Source organism: Cynara cardunculus (assembly GCF_001531365.2).
Source record: "Cynara cardunculus var. scolymus isolate 2C chromosome LG 5, CcrdV1, whole genome shotgun sequence".
NCBI classification, from domain to species: domain Eukaryota; kingdom Viridiplantae; phylum Streptophyta; class Magnoliopsida; order Asterales; family Asteraceae; genus Cynara; species Cynara cardunculus.
Window position 1 is genome coordinate 28,873,857 of NC_037532.1, and position 17,550 is coordinate 28,891,406.

A 17,550-nucleotide genomic window follows, 5' to 3' on the forward strand; every position below is an offset into this window, starting at 1 on the left:
CAAAGGAGGTTTGGCTTATGTAACAAGCTCAAAAAATAAGTTAAGTTATATTTGTCCCACATGGCCTTTCATGGGTGTTTGGGATTGCTTATAAAAACAACTTATTGACTTATTCCGGTATGACACCGGTAATAAGCACTTTTGAGTGTTTGGATAAACAATTTATACCGGTACCAAACTGGTAATAAGAAGTTTTTAAAGAAGTTAAATTCTTTAGACTTATAATAAGTTGATAAATGCTTTTATAGAAAACATAAGTGGTTTCAAATAAACAATCTCAAACACCCCTATGATATCAAAACTGGATCATAAAAATTGTTGAAAGAATTACAGTAATAAAATGAAATTATACAAATTGTGGAAATGTTTGGTGTATAAAGATACATTAACGCAATCAATAAAATAAGCATAAAACAGTAAATAGTAGGGAGACACGGAGATTTACTTGGAAACCTCGAAACGAAAGAAAACCACAGACAAAGGGATCTATCAAGTAGTACAATATACTCTCGATATTGTACAAGATTTTAGAAGAAGTACGAAGTGCAGTATATACACGTATGGGGGTAAATCTATAAATGTAGATAAAAGAGTATGCATCTAGGGCTTTGAACGTTAAATCCCATCAGATGCAATGTGTGACTAAAAAAGTCATGTACCCTACCGGATGAGTATGGCAAGGACAAAGAATTTTACCCGATAAGAATAAGGCAATGACCGAAAGTCTTACCCGGTAAATGAGGGAGACCATATTAATAGTAAGCATTCACAATCAAACATTGTAAAATATGTTGACCTTCACAGTATGTTAGCCATAAAAGTTGTATTTTATGTACTTTTACAATATTCTACCGTAAAGTTTGAATGAGTAACAAACCCAGGGTAATAAAAATACATGGGAATCATATAATAATGAAAACATAAGAAGATGGGGTTTAGAATAAAAACAACACTCTACAGTATAATATGAGCAGAGGAGTTTGTGCATGAAAAACATCATCATGATGATTACACAAATTACAAAGGAAGAACCAACTGTTGGCTGCTGCCTGCCTCAGTGATGATGCCCTTTTTTAAAACCAGCGAAAAATCCACCCATCGATTTCTCCTTTTGCCCTTCTCCCCCGTTTCCAACCTATTATTATTCACATCATTACATTATAATTCTTCATTTTTTATTTTTATTTTTACAAAAAGTGTAAGACCAGCCACAAGTAATAGAGCATCGATTCTCTAAAATGTTGAACGAAAATTCTAAAAAGTTTATAGAAATTGATTATATCATCAAAATATATTTTATATATTATATATATTTCTAAAGTTTCTTAAAATATATATTTAAAAAAATTATAAAGAAAGTAGGAGAGAGTTAAATTCTCCAAATTTGGACAAGTCCCAAAAAATGATTGATTAAGAGGAAAAAAATGAACGTTTATTATTTCCATCAATAAGAATCCTTAAAATTAAATGTTTAAAGGGGAGAAAAGTAATATTTAATTTGATATATTGAATAATTTAATAATATAATTAATATTGTAATCTCCAAAACAGATAAAGTGATAGAGTTGATTTTTCATTTTTTTTTAGATTTTGATTTTTTATTCTAATCTATTAGAGATGCTCTAACGCCCATTCTGTAAAGATGATCACCTCCTTTACGAGATAAAGCCTCGTAAGGACATCATAATCTACTTTTTGAGTGCAAATCAGCATAAAATAACGGAAAGGCTAGAACAAGGGCAGACCTCTTTTGCTAATTGCTTTAGTTTGTCCAGAATTTGGGTGAAATCGGGTCTTGATGCCGGGTTTTGTTGCCAGCAGCTATCGAGCAACTCGGTGAGCTTTGGATGAGTCTGCTTAGGGATTGTAGGTCGTAAACCCTGGTACACCCATCGCTTGTTATGCTTTGCAACACAAATCTCCCAAATCTCCACCAAAATTAATTATTTCATTCTACTTCACATAAATCACATTACTTTTCCATTTTCAGTAACTTTCCAATTAGCAACGTTTCTTTTTATCAATAAGTTCTGCAAAAAAAAGGTTTACTACCCTCTCGAGCGGCCCTACTATACTGGCCTCATGGTCATCATGGGGGAGGTAAATCGAGCATCACATGGGCAGGTGGGCGGTGTAGTCGAACCCCATACCTTCTTACCCAATATACTGATATCGATCCACAACACTCCCCTCCCTCCCAAAATAAATGTCCACGATGAAAAAGTCTTAGGGATGTGTAATTATTTCACTTTTTTAATTAACTAAATGACAATTTTACCCTTGATAATATAGTGAGCAATGAACTTCGCCATCTCATAATTAAGAGTAGAATTGGAAAGTAAGCACTTATTTCTGAAAATTGACACTTACATTGGGACAAACCAAAATATAAATGTGGACATTTATATCTGGGAGGACAAAGTAATTACTAAATGGTCTTTAAATATTGAGCAACAATATGTGATTTCAGATAAGGAAAGGGAGATTACCTGTTGTACAACGCCAACCGCTGCTTGTAATGGGGTTAAGTATGAGTAAGGAACCTGTAAGAACATTTAAAACATAAGAAAAATAAAAAAATAAAAACATAAGAAATTTTTGCGCGCTTGTTTGAAGAGCGACTCACTTCGCCCGTTAAAAGCTCCCATAGCACTATCCCAAAACTGAAAACATCTGCTTTATGATCATATGGTTTGTGCTCGATAACCTTCAATTTCATAACAACTGTTACTTGGACCAGCCCACCAATGCAAGGAAAAAATATAAAAGGATAAAAGATGCTGATAGACGGCTTCTTATGAGTATCAAATGGCTGAGCATAAGAAAATTACTGAACACCACCACATGGCGATATTACTCGTCACAGTTACAATATTGTTGCAGTCAGAATGGCTCAAGAGTTCACAAGCCAGAGTGATCTTCACGTAAACAATCACTCTACCCTTTGGGGTGGGTTGTATAGCAAAATGACCTCTTGAAAGGTGCTTTTTTTAAGTCTATGACCTCCTGACATGTTTCTAGGCATATTTGTGTATGGAAGTGGCAGTTTCTGTTAAGTAGTGACATCCTCAAACTTGTAAGAAGGTTATGGATCTATAAAATAAAAAATTTGTTAAGAAGTCATTTGACCAAAGGACCCCTTTCGGAATAGAGGACAGGTCTGCGTGCATCCCCTCCCCCGGACCCACTTTTGATTGGTTTGGTTTACTTGACACGATTACAACATGTTGCAGTTGGAATGGCTAACAAGATTCTTCCTAGAGAATAAAAAAATGAATTTGGCAGGCGAAATAAGTTTGCCAGTCACCTTACTTAACCTTGAGTGGGGGCACAAGATAAATACATCAAGAATTCACCGAGGTGTTTCCAGTGAGGCTATTACTAATAAATAGAGTAGATTACAAAAACCATACCTGGGCTGTAAGTCAATCTCCAAAATCAATGCTCCAAATGTAATTTTATGCCGAGTGTAAATTATTGTCAAATTTCGTCAACCTTGACAGAACTGTTCGTCTGTTGTTAAGTTAGTCCTGTGCATTGCACAAGACACATTTCGATGTACTGCTATCATCATCAATATCCATTTTCTTTCTTTAAATATTAATCTTAAAACTATTTTAAGGTTCCAAAACTTCATAAATAAAATGTACGATTATATCCATATTTACAAAAAAAAAAACATAAATCTTCTACATTGATAAATCAAATGCAATCCATAATATAGAACTTTTAGTTCTCATTTTTGGAAGAACAAGGGTTTGATGGTTGGGTGTTGAAAGGGAATTATAATCTTCATTTCAGGACACCAATTCAAACACATTTTCAAGAAACTTCCCATTTCCTTTGAATCAAAATGCTCAATATGGATTATGAAGGGCTTACGATCAGGGGCAACAGCCACACTTCTTCCTCCCTGNAAAACACACACACACACACAGAGACAAAAAAAAAAAAAGGGAAAAATGATACTTGCTTTGTTTGTGATTTATTACTACTAAGTAGTAGGAACTTGGAAAAAGTTCTACTTTTTTGTAGTGCTCTTGTAAACTGTTCTAATGTCATTGCTGGGTAAGAAATTGGTGTTTATCATAGTTCACTTTATGAAGAGGACATTTAAGGAGCTGCTGCATATTTGTGTATGTGTATGTGTATGCTCTCTATCTCTCTACCTCTATCTCTCTCTACACACACCCTAAAGTAAAAGTGCTCTTGTGATGCTAAGGAATCAATGCCTCATTGGGGCTGGTATGAGTTCTTCTATGCTACATTGCCACTGAGGGGCTGTTTGGTTCAGGCTAGAGAATGAAAATGGGAATGAATTTTCATCCCCCAATTTGACCTGGAATGAAAATTTGGGCTTTTGGAGGAATGAGCCCATTATATTATAAAAAACCAAACACTTTCTTTTATTTTCAATCCCATTAATTTCTGCTTAATACCTCTAACCAAACACCCCCTAATTCTTCTTTTATTTAGTTTTGTTAGGACTAACTAAATGAACCAATGGAAGAGGTTCAAGCTTTTTCAAGGTTAAATGATGATGGAGAGATGAAGATGACGAATTGCGGTTCGGATAGAGGTTTGTTTTTATCTTACGTCTTTATTTATTTTGACATTTTTACTCCTATAACTCTTTCATGTGCCATGGACATGAATGATGCAACGCTACCAATTAGTCGTTATCAGGGAGGATTGAAATTGGCAATCAATTAAATGTGCAAAATGAGAACCGGGTAATCTCTGGAGATTGAGCAATTGGCCAATTGCAGATGGTTTTTGTAATTTACTCTAACCACTAATATGATGCCAAAAAGGTATATAAAAAGGTCCTGAAAAGACGAAAGAAACACAGTGATATACTTATTGAACATCCAAATTCAAAGATATGTCTATAGTGAGTGGGAATGGAAACATAGTAGTACCTCAGGTGCCATCCAACGGTATGTTCCAGTTTCTGCAGTCATTACTCCAGACTGAGTCTGAACCCTGGCCACTCCAAAATCAGCAACCTTGACAACCTGTCCAACAATATTAAACTTTGAAGTGAGACGGAAATATGCAAACATAATTTGTCCGTAGAACCTCACAAAAGAAAACCCTTGATTTCAAGTGAAATGGCAAGTAAAACACAATGATGATAGAGAAACTGAAGCCAATCAAATGTTTCTGATACATTTATTTTTGTTATATATGTGGATGAACTTTCAATCCACAAACAAGGTACAATCTACAAACCACACTACCGCAAACATGAGATGTATCCACTACAGAAACTCATCTTTAATCTTCCATCATGACATCAAAAATTAAGAATAAAATCAATCAACACAAATCCTCCACCCATAAGACCTCAAGTCATATCCGTATATACTAGAGCTCATAAAATTCGATTAAGGGCGACACAAATGCACAAATCACTTTAAACAAAGCACAATCTAAATAACCAGTAATGGGATAAAATAAGGAGTATCTATGAAGTGTTCCTGAAATTCTGCATGATATCACAAGGTTCGCACCCATCACCCACAAAAAATATAAACAAGAATAAGAAGTCACCTAAACAAAACACGATCTAACAAAATAGTAAAGGAATAAAATTTTGAGTATCTATGAAGTGCTAGTGTTCCTGAAATTCAGTATGATATCATAAGATTCGCGCCCATCACCCACAAAATATATAAGAACAAATCGATAGACTGGCATACCAATGCATACAGAAAGAACATATATGATATATAATGATGCATAATAATTAGAAAATATGAAATTTTAGGTAATCCTTACTTCGTGTTCATCCATGAGAAGATTGGCAGTTTTCAAGTCCCTGTGAATAATATTATTTTGGTGCAGGTAGCTCATGCCCTTGGATATATCAATCGCCATTTTCAGTAACAAAGGAAGCTTAAAAGAACCATTCTGCTTGTGCAGAAAGTTATATATGCTTCCACGTGCCATGAACTCTGATGAGAGAAAGAAACATCAGCACTACAAAACCTATTCATTGTATGAACCTTCAAATCTCCATATATTTCAGAACACTGTTGGCAACACACTATTTGACATGCATACATATTCTACATTATGGACGAGCCTTTTAATATAAGACTTCCTTTATTTGCTTATGGCAGCTTGATCATGCAAAAGTAGGAAGAGCATAATACAACATTAAAAATATGTGATTTTAAGACTTCAACGTTAGACAGTGTTGCTAAGGCTTCAAAAACGCATGTAGGAAAAGAAGCCACTTCGACTGGTTTAAAAAATTACCCCAATTGACTACCACCGAAGGGAGAGGAAAGAAAGAGAAGCATAAGTAAGGAGCTCAACTAATTTTGTTGTATACTTATCTTAAGGTTTCTAGATATTCCTGAATCTGCCTCCTGATGGTGCATTATGCACAGCTTCTAAATGCATGATCTGTAATGACATATTACTCGTGTTCAAAAAAGATAATTCCATGCTTCTGCATGGCGAGCTGTTACAAAGAAAAATATATAAATTCACTGTAGTATTGCAAAAAAGCAAGTGCTCGAGTCCCTAAGACAATGCCCATAAATAAATACATGAATGAACAGGATTCTACTCCCTTCTGAGTACGCCTCTCGCTATTTCTTTGAATTTTCAGTAAAACGATTAACATATCTATCAATGCACATTGTTCTACAGAAACAGAGACAAAACCAAGTGTAATTCAAATATATAAAATTAAATATAGTTGAGTGATGTATCACAAAAATAGCCTCCAGCTAAGTACCAATAAAATGCTATAGCTTTTGTATATTGATTACATTACCAGTTACAATGCACAGTTTCGTAGGTTCTGTACATGCTCCAATGAATTGGACAACATTCTTGTGTCTAATCTTCCTGCCAAGGGAGGGGAAATAAGGGAAAACATAACCAGATGTCAAAGACTAGAAAATGCTAAGGAATAATAAACACACATCTCAAAAAACTTGCAATTACTTGACTGGTAAAGATATTACTGATTTAGTAATGGTACTGCAATTAGAAGAACCAAATGACTGATTCTTAGATGACATGTCTAAGACAAGTGTCCAACAAACCCAACATGAAAACAGAAGAAATTCTGTGCAAGATTTCCAGTGACTGAAGGAGGCAATTGAGAGCAAACAAAATTGTTTCTACATAGCAGAACTACAGAAGGACAACCAATCTGACAAACACAACTTTTGCTGTAAATAAAATAAAATATCAAAATTCTGACCAAATATATACAAAAGACGGGTCTACAATGTCATAAAACTCAACAGTTCCCAGGACTAAACTTGCCAGTCATGAGACAGAAAAATGTGCAGCAATATCCAGAAACTTGTTCAAATGCACTTGTGGGATAAGCGCTATAATGCCACACAAATTCATCAACAGCTTAGAACCATAAGCTATTGGAGAAGTTTGCCAACACTGTATGCTGCAGGTAACAGCATCAATGAAGTGACATTAATGTGTTCAAAGGAAAACAAAACGATGTTTAAAAGATGACACAAATCTGAGAAACAAAATCAGTACCGAACTACTTTGTGCCCAAAAGGAGAGCTGCAGCAAGACAAATTCAAATACTCTCACCATTTTATAGAATATAAAAATAGCAAGTTATGGAGTAGAAGAATGCTGGAGGGTAAACAAACACCACAAGCACAAACTTGAAAGTTAGAAAGCCAAATTAGAATAAATGCAAACCTCATAATAAAAACTTCTTGAGAGAATTCTTTTAGCATGTCTGAATCAATTCGTTCTGGCTTGAGAACTTTAATAGCCACTTCCTGACTACAATATGTGCCTTTATATCTGAGGATATTATAAATATTAGAGCCATGAAGACTTTGCAGATTCTGAAAGAAGGTTTTGAGTTCAAAAACTTACAGATCACCAAAAGTACCAGATGCAACTTTATTTTCAAATTTCAGCATACTGGCATCGAGTTCCCATACATCAGTTCCATCAGTAGGTATCTTAACATGATCATTCAAAGACACAGAGTCGCTTGGTATTGGAACAGGTTTGCTTATAGCAGATGATGAGTGCTTTTCAAGATAAGGCTCCCCCTGCAGAGAAATTGTAAATGATCACACTTACACAGGTGTCCCAGTAAATCAAAACAAGTTGCAGCAATCTTCATCCCAAACTACTTGGGGTACACTAAACTGGGAATCTGACAAAAGTTATAGATGCAAAATCCCTCCAGGGACTCCTGAAAATATATAGCATCCTTCCACACACACTTATCAAAGGCAGACTCAGATGTTACATTCCCCTCATTCAATTTTCTAATTGTTGCTTCTTAGGTTTTGCCTACCCAATATCTTCAAATGTCGTCCTCTTGGTCCCAGTCGCTTATTCTAAATGATGCATCAAAGGTCTGCATTAGATATTATCAAACCATCTTCAGGCCATGTTGCTTGAGCTTCTCCCCGACTGGCATCATCTCAACCTTCCCTTGTTGCATGAGCTTCTTCCCCACCGGTGTCATCTCAAACCTTCCCCTAGGTCATAAAATGCCATAAGGAAAGCTATTTTTGCAGAGGTTCCATTTCCATATATCCAGAGCATATGGAAAAGCAGTATATAAATTTCTAGATAGAACTTTTTCCCTTTCAGATATGGTTCATGAATGCATGTGCTTTGGTGCACCTTCCTTTTACTTGGAGCCTAAGGCCCCAATGTATGTGCTTGAGCTGTGGGCCTAACATCTAGGCAGTCCCCAATCCATGCCCACCTGACCTAATGCACTTGGTACTTTTAGTAATTATGACATTAGTTTATCTATAGTAAGTAGAACCATGAGCTGACCCTTAATTATTTTGATGAAAAGAAAGGACCAATAAAATATTATATCGTACAAGGTATTAAATGCACTTTAATCTTATAGGCAAATAACAAATCACACTCCCTCAGTATGTCTCTCTCTTAAGAACAACCAAACTCTAACAAGAAATGACTTATCAGTCCCCAGCACCTTCACATGTAATTATCTGTTATCAAGTACAAAAGAACCAAACACCAGCTTCGTATAGCATCAGGAATAATGCCACATGAAACCAAAGGGTCCTTGGCCCAGCGGTAACCCAGGTTACAGGTAGAGCCCAGCCTCCCAGGAGATGGTTCAAACCTCACCAAAGGTAAGAAGTGTGCGTGAGTATTTCCTGTATATAAATATTATATACTTGAAAAAAAAAATAACAGATGAAACTGCATATGAAGTTGCAAGGTTAATATTGCAAAACACCAAGTGCCCAAAAAAAACTACCTTAGCCTTCATAATCTCCTTTGCTATTGCATTTCTGAGCTCTGCAGTTTCCTAGAAGTTGCCAAAACCAGTCAGTATACATTGATGATCATGACATAGGAAGCCAATATCATATAAGAAATAAAATTAGGACACAAACGTAATGGAGTTACTTATCCTCCTCCTTGATTCTATTTACATGCTAGTCCAAACGTAAGTTTAACACCATTACTACGAAGGTTACATACAAAGTTGTATGAGAATTTTTTAATTAATAAACTGGAGCATGGAGGTTAAACAAAGCAATGAAGCATTATATTACAAAAGAAGACTTCAATCAATCAGCATAACCACAAAGCACAAACATGAAAATGGTTCCAAATTTTATGAGTAACAACTGCTGATTAAAACTGCTTCTAAAATAATTTTCTACTCATGAATGTAGTCCACAAATGTTTTCCCAGATTTCTACATACTTTCCGAAACTAATGACTTCTGCTTACAGCTTGTCAATTGTATGCCAAACATGTGACCTAGTACCATTAGAATCGTAACCGACCAAAATCACATGAGTTGTATACCAAGAACTGTAATTTGCTTGGAAGCCACCCCTATCTCTCTAACATGGGACCAGAAATAATAGAGAAGGGGGCAATGGAGAGCATCTGAAAGAGGAGCCTTCAACAGAAGAGATACATGAGAAATTACAACTCGTTAACTTCAACCATAGTCTAGGACTGCACCTTTGTTCTTGACATAACAGCCTGGGTGTTCTATTGTCTGTTCTTATTATCTACTGCTACTGCACACGCTTTAATTTGAATCTACCCAGTTTATAAAACGAGTGTTAGCATGCATATTTTCCATTTAAAATAATACTCATACATGCCACGACGACGAAAAGATTCAATGTCGATGAAAATAATATTTTGTCTAATTGGAATTCAATTCAGTCATCTAGAGACAACTAAGACCCTACCTCATGAGGCCATCCATCAACAACAAAGACATCCAAGGAGAAGCCATCAGCAGTGGAAAAAGCATGTGCTTCTTGAATATTCAATCCAGCCTCGGAAAGCAAGGAAGTCAACTGCAGAATTGATAAATAAGTAGCTTACTCTAAATTTCTCACAATAATACAAATCTCACATTAGGAAAAGTGAGCCAGCCTTTCTATAGAAGTAATCCTGCAATTAACTAGTTTCTCATCTTTCAGATGTACAATCATAACATTAAGGCTGAAATCACTCAATTTATGACCTTCGTGCACATATAAGAAGTTCATCATACAGAACATAAAACATAAAGCCAAGTTTTCAGCGATTGCCCGAGAAGCACAACTTCGGAACACCAAAAGGGTTTCTGCCAGCTTCCGTATGGACAATAAATAACTAAACTGCAATAAGCTGTCACAATAGTGAAACTCTTTCCCTCAAGGCAAAAGAAAAACAAGGCAAAATGGTGATGGTCTTTTTTCACAAGACTTGGAACAGTTTACCTTGATAGAGAACGATATCTAGATATATACATGTGAAAACAGAACACTGCAAAAACTGAGTCGTACATACAAGTCAAAGAGGGGCCATATGGACAAGGCCTCCAAATCGAACCATCGGCGGTCTACTGTTGGGAACTTACGTAGAGGTGAAGGTTGGAAGAAAAGCAAAGAAATGGTGGGTTCATATATGTTGGGACCCATCACTTGGTAATTTAGCATGTGGAGTGTAGTGGGGTACTAAGAACCACCAACAAGAATTTCATTTTGTCAGCCCATCTCGTATAGTTACAACCGTCTAATTTGTCCAACTTGGCAAAATCTTGGTTCATGAAGTTTATGAAAGGAGCCCCCGAATTCCATTTGCTGAAATTCTAAACCCTTAAAAACGTTGAAAAATTATTGAATTAATTAGAACCAGGATTTATGCTGTACAATTATGATGATCATACACGATCAACTTAATCAAAAGAAGGGAGTAGAAGCAGAGGTCCACTAATGTCATGGACATAACGCACAAAACGCACAACGTAGATATTAACCTTTATCACGAAATAAAGAAGCAAACCACGCAGATCAAAATTCTGTTCTTAAAGACTTATACGACACCTCTTTGCATTGCAAGTCTCAAGCCGTTAAAACCCAGGGATTTGATGCAGTTTGCGGGATTGATTAGTAACAGCAGTAGCAATAACATATATGAACCCACCAGTTGTTTGCTTTTCTACCTACATGGAATGGATAAAACCTTCCTAACCTTCACCTCCACATAAGTTTCAACATTCACTAACGTAAGCTAAACCCAAAAACATAGACGAATGTCCAAGTCTGAATGAGTATCAAAGACCAACAAAGAATTGTTGAGCTAGGGACAAACCCACCATCGGCAAATAAAATGCTCCATGCCTTATTGTAAGACCAGGGGCAGATTTGATAAAGATGCCAAAATTTTGAAATTTGAGTACCTTTTTTGCATGTAAATATGATAACAGTGCATAAGAATTACTAAATCTTAAGTTTCCTTAACTTGGTACCTCTCCGCATCCATTGAGAGCCTCCACCGCTTCATAGACATTTTTTTCTAAGACAAGTAAAATGTTCTTTTGATTTATTTTACATAGTTGATATACCGTACAAGTGCTTCACTGCTAGTAGCAATCAGTTGCTAAAGAGAGAACTATCTCCAAATTCTTACATGCATGGAACCACATGCCTCTAATGGTTTAATAATCTGTCTGTTTGCTTTGAGGAACTGTATATTGTCTAATACGCAAGCATGTTCCCTTTCACATTATTATCATAATAGAAAGTAAGGAGGTTCTGTAAGATCCTTTTCTCCCAGCATATGCAGCTTCAGACTTCAAAATAAACAGCTAATTATGCACCAAGAGAACACAAAAAGGGGATTGTTTAATACCTGACTTAGGAGCTTTGGCCTGTCTATCGTTGAAAACGTGATCTCATGCATAGGCCTGCACTATCCCAATTCAGAAAGCACATTTAGTGGGACGCTATTTTATAATCACAACTTGAAAGACTCCTTAGAAGAATAGGTACAAAAAACTGACATTCAATTGGGAAAATCGGTTCATTAGATCGTTTTATCAGAAGGATCATCTTGAATAAAAGACGACATATCAGCAAGAGAAGGAAGGTGAAAACAATTTTTTGTTAATTGGAAAGCCATATGGAGGTGCATGTATGTAACTTGTTAACCTTTTAGCAGAACACTGCATAAATCCGCACATGTACAATTTGTAAGAGTATACTATATTATTATTATGCAGTCATACATAATTTCCAAAATCAAATTGTATGAGGCTCTAGAGCTGTTCAGTTAAAATTAAAAGAACAACGAGGCAGCATGTTAAGTAAGAACTTCTTTGACAAATATGAAAATAGAAAAAGAAAAAAGGTAGAATTTATCACACAGTATTATACAGATGTTTATATGTGGGTGCACCAGTTAAGTTCTAATGGCTGTGTTAGTAAATGTGAATGGCACCATCTTGTAGCACGATAGTTTTAATATATTTTAAGCAATCCACCAATAAGGTATTACAAGATCTATTGCTTCTTGACTACTGGATGCAGCATTAACAAGTTAGAAACAGATTTACCTAGAAAATACTGAAGTTGAAGTCACATCATTGTCAGCATAACTGTCATGATGTTTATTGGCTTTAAGTGCAAGCGCTTCAAGATTTGGTGCAGAGCCAAAAGACGGGGGGTGCAATCTAAAGAGCATATAAATCATCGGAGAGATAATAGCACAATGAAGAACAATAAGTTAGGGAAAAAATTAAATGGAAATCTAGCAAATAAAAATAGTTGGGCATGTCTTTTCATATATCAAACAGCATTTGGACAAGCAACAAGTAATAAGAGTAACAGATACAGAAATAAATATTTTAAGCATGCAAAGATAAAGCAGAAAATAGCACACATAATTGTTATTATGTTAATACCCGCTTCTGCTGCTGTAAGTTGAAGGACTTTGAGCATCTTCTTTCATTGAAAATTCCATGTTGTCCAAATCAGGTGTGTTCCCATCTGAGGTAGGATGGACCTATATAAGATATTCCTTGCATAAGACAGAAGTAACATCAAGAGATAATCAAGAAAGCAACCTATAAATTTTCAAGAAATACCCAGATAATCCTTATGTGTTCCTTCAACATATTCATATCCAGGGAGAATCAATGAACCCGTATTGTTCAACTTAATTCGAGGAGAGGAATATTGCCAAGAATAGAGCACAATGGAAGTTACGGATGTACAGATTCATGTTTCACAAAGACTGCCATACGTGTATATATACATGTGCAGAAGAACATTATTCCCTAAAGCAATAAGAAAGCACAAGCACATGATAATGTGTTTTATGTCCACCTCTATCCGCATGCTTAAGAGAGTATAACAAACATATGGACCTCCCATCCACAGGCATATATATATATATATATATATATATCTTTGGTTGACCAATATACTTGAATATGCAAAACTGACTCCCCGGCCTTTTATTTTGGAATGTCATGTCATGAACATCCATTCCTGTTTTTAACATACTAATCATGTGTTGGTGTTTAAAAGAGAACCTTGATCACATTGGAATTAATAATGCTGGAAACAGCATACTAGTTTATCAAAGTAGATCGAGTGTAATTCTTTTGGCAAAAAAATTAAGCTGTTCATCAATCAGCAGAAAATTGGGTACTTTTATCTCGGTTACCATTTGAGAGCCACTGACACTATATCGCCCTGCTCCTGACTCATCTGCCACCATATGCACGTTAATACTTGCTATCGCTGTTCCTTTTCTGTTCGGAACTGATCCTACTGTCTCTTTGTGTGCTCTATCACCAACACAGATTCTAAGCCAATTTCTCATCGAGATAAAAAAAACATACATGATGTCACAATCGGAAACTCAGAGAGGTGAGATGAGACTTCAAAGCAGTTAAGTCAGTATCTTCATGGGGGTGGTGGAAGGTATTAGGGACACATCAAAGGTCTCCATATATTTTCTTTCCGTTTCAAAAAAAGAAATTGTCCCCAACTTAGATCATCGAATGCACACGTTAGGAGAAACTATACCAACAGGAGGTCTTTCAGAGAAGTGGAGGTTCACCAAGGTTCGCATGGGGAAATAATGAAAAGAGATTTCCTAAGTGGGGTATCCATGAGGAGCTGGCCTTCGATAGGAGTACATGTATCTTTGCTATTTGTGTCCCAGAATCCTAGGGGTGTTCCCCTTTTATGTTTGCATGCACAGCTTTGAAATTCCTTTCAGTTTAATTTCTAGCTCACCAGATTAGTTTCAGATGGAAGCCATATTCTAGTTCGGATGTACCTAAATTCTACTTTGATACATGGATTTGCAAGTATCGTAATATTCAACTTGTAGTGGCTTGTTCTTTACACCCATACTTTAAAAATGTAATTAACTGTTTACATATCAAAGTAAAGCAGAGGTGTCGATTTATAAGTTTGGTTATATTTTACATTTGTTTTGTTCTTATAATTGGTGTTGCTTGTGCTACCTAAACTGTGTCCTGTCTAGGAATGGTGCATGTGACTGTTACCCCCCCCCCCTCCCTATTTTCAGCTAAAGAACCCAACTGATGATGCTAACAAGTGTCTAACACTTGTAGCCTCCTTCTCTCTCTTAGTTACCTTTTTTTCTTTGTAAACTTCATTTGTGAGTTTAACATCTGGGCAACAAAAGGAGACACCTGGGCTTGTGAATGTGATTTAATTAACATCTGGGCATGTTATCGAAATGTTAATATACTATTAATGAATTGTCTGACTTTGACGCCTTTTGATGAAAGAACAAGATAAACCTACAAGGATTACGTTCCGGTAAAATGAAAGGAATTGAAAAGAAACTAGATGAATAAGAAAGAGATTGTGGTAATTATCATGGTACGCACAATCCAACGGTGGAATTTATACAAAAGGTAGTTAACATGTTCAACTTTAACATAAAAGCAACGAATGTGAAGTCTTATTCCTGTGCTTTCCATTATTTACATCATTTAATGACACACATTCTAACTATTAAACAATTGCACAATGCCCCTCAGCAACTCCTAAATGCAATTACAATCTTGACATGTACGACACTCATCCCATGGTGTACATTATGCACATTCATACTTGTTAGCTTGTGCATGCTCAAAAGCAAGAGTGACAGCTAAGGTCAAACTCCTCAGATTACATAAAGTAGCATGATGAAGGTATATCATTCATGAATGATAAGGTTAACTGACTCAAATGCTGATATTTTCACATTTGATAAGAATATTTTCACCTCTCTTTTCCAAATTAAAGTATTTTCCTATCCCTTTGAACTTTTAGGGAGATCCTGACAAGTGATGTTGAGGGCAGCCCCAATTGCAACATATTTCTTCTCCTCAATCCTTACCGACCACTTATCGTAATCTATTGGTTTCCGTCACATGAGACCATATTCATTAAAACCACGCACAAAAATCAAATCATTCTCTTCTTTTTCAGTGAGGCCTTTGAAATCATTCTCTGGATCCAATTTCAATTAAAGAGATAAGGTGAAACGGAATTGAAGCATGAAGGGACTATTGCAATTTACAACCCTAAGGAAATTGCAAGTCTCCAGGAAAGATAATGAAGAAGTTTAAGAGAAGATAACCAATCTGATCAAGGTGATTCTCCCTCTCCCTCTCCCTCTCCCTCTCCCTCTCCCTCTGCCTCTGCCTCTGCCTCTCCCTCTCTCATGAAAGAACATTAATTACACAGAGATGTCATCCTCAAAACTCTAAGCATCGTAAGGACAAACCTTAAAAAAAATCAACAAATTTCGACACTAACTTATGAGAAGTCCCAAAGCCAAGAACCATTAAAAAGACAACTTACTTGGTGATGCCAACCAATGTGCTAAGCAGTGAGCTACTTGCTAGTAAGTTAATTTTCAAATAGAACCCATACAAATCCCTATATTAACTTTTTAGTTCATTTTTACCTGCACTAAGCGGACTTCAAATGCAGGTCTGTTGGCAGGATCTTCGGCCATCTGCAAAACCCTCTTGTGCGTGATCACATCTTCAGCTCTCTCTACGTTCACATCCAGCGCATATCTGTCCCAGCAAAAAAAAACATATCGTAAAAATCAATCACATCACATAAACGAAAATTAATACCCTTCCGTACGCAGTAAAACAGCGTATCAACAAACACGTAGGGACAATAATACCTCCTATATTACATTATGTCAATTACAAACCTCTCTAGTCTCTTCATAGCTCTCAAACAATAACTTCAGGCCTCATTTCTAACAAAATTATGATCAAATTGGACACTGAATTGATGAAGATTACCTCGGAGGAAGGCGATTAAAGTGAATCCATAACTGGTCTTCGAAATCAGGATGTTTGGTATCTTCATGATTCATGTCGTACAATCGAGTGAGAACATCGTTATAAACCTCGAGTTTCTGACGTCGTTGTCGGCTCTTTTTGGGCGATTCCACGGCTCGACTGCCACAACTTTCATTGTCTTCCATGGCCATCGACGATCAAAGTGGAGTTATTTGAGTAAGAATTTAGCGGTGAGAGATCTGTTGGATGTTTCTTTTTTTCCGGTGAAGGGTTCTAAAGGAACGACTGTGTGAGGACCGTACGTGAGAGAGTATGACCTAGCTATACGGCGGAGTTGGGTTTTGGTAGGGCCCACCACCCTGCTGACTCGGATTCCTCTGCCACCTGACTTCTTTAATGCTTATCTATATACCCCTTCACAATTCTTTATTTCTTATCTATACCCCTTTAGAATTCATGATATCATGTTTGCTTATTTTTATATATCTTTTTCAAGAGCATAAAAAACTCAAACAGTTTAAAGTCGTTTTTATGACTTTGTAATACTAGAAGAGTATTCGTATAATGCAGTGAGATGTATCTTAATTTTATTGTTTCGTTTTATTTTTTTATTTGTCTCAGTCAATGTTATAATAAGTTTTATGTAGTTTTAAGAAAGCGATAATGTTTTTATTTTTGAATAAAATATAAATATGAAAATATCATAAAAATTGAAAAAAATGGTATTAGTATCAAACTAACTATTTAAAATTTCTTTTTTTTTGTGTATTTATTTAATTAATTTTATTTATTTTTGGTTTAATAATATATTTTTTTATAAATATAATAACTAAGTATTTTGTTAGAAGTCAATGACTACCCTAATTGTATTTTAGATTTTTATGTTTAAAATGAGATGTTTATCTTTAATTTGATTATGTTTATCCGCAATTAGTTACACAAATTCA

The 17,550-nt window shown here is 35.7% G+C and overlaps 1 protein-coding gene across 4 annotated transcripts; it reads right to left on the bottom strand.

Annotated features, from left to right (window-relative positions):
- Positions 1-809: 809 nt before the first annotated feature.
- Positions 810-16,888, bottom strand: LOC112512249 (serine/threonine-protein kinase STY17-like). Of its 4 annotated transcripts, none has more exons than XM_025118116.1 (16): positions 16,604-16,888; positions 16,249-16,363; positions 13,211-13,311; positions 12,863-12,979; positions 12,160-12,214; positions 10,227-10,337; positions 9,269-9,319; positions 7,885-8,066; positions 7,702-7,809; positions 6,794-6,867; positions 5,785-5,960; positions 4,923-5,018; positions 2,627-2,707; positions 2,490-2,543; positions 1,746-1,880; positions 810-1,135 (listed from the first exon to the last, which is right to left on the bottom strand). In XM_025118116.1, the coding sequence occupies exons 1-16, from the start codon at positions 16,792-16,794 to the stop codon at positions 1,055-1,057; spliced, it is 1,728 nt and encodes a 575-aa protein (XP_024973884.1). In that variant the 5' UTR covers positions 16,795-16,888; the 3' UTR covers positions 810-1,054. The 4 variants fall into 4 exon arrangements, with proteins under 4 accessions (XP_024973884.1, XP_024973888.1, XP_024973886.1 ...); XM_025118120.1 differs by having other exon boundaries at positions 13,211-13,326; positions 16,604-16,809; XM_025118118.1 differs by lacking the exon at positions 12,863-12,979 and having other exon boundaries at positions 16,604-16,866.
- Positions 16,889-17,550: the final 662 nt, after the last annotated feature.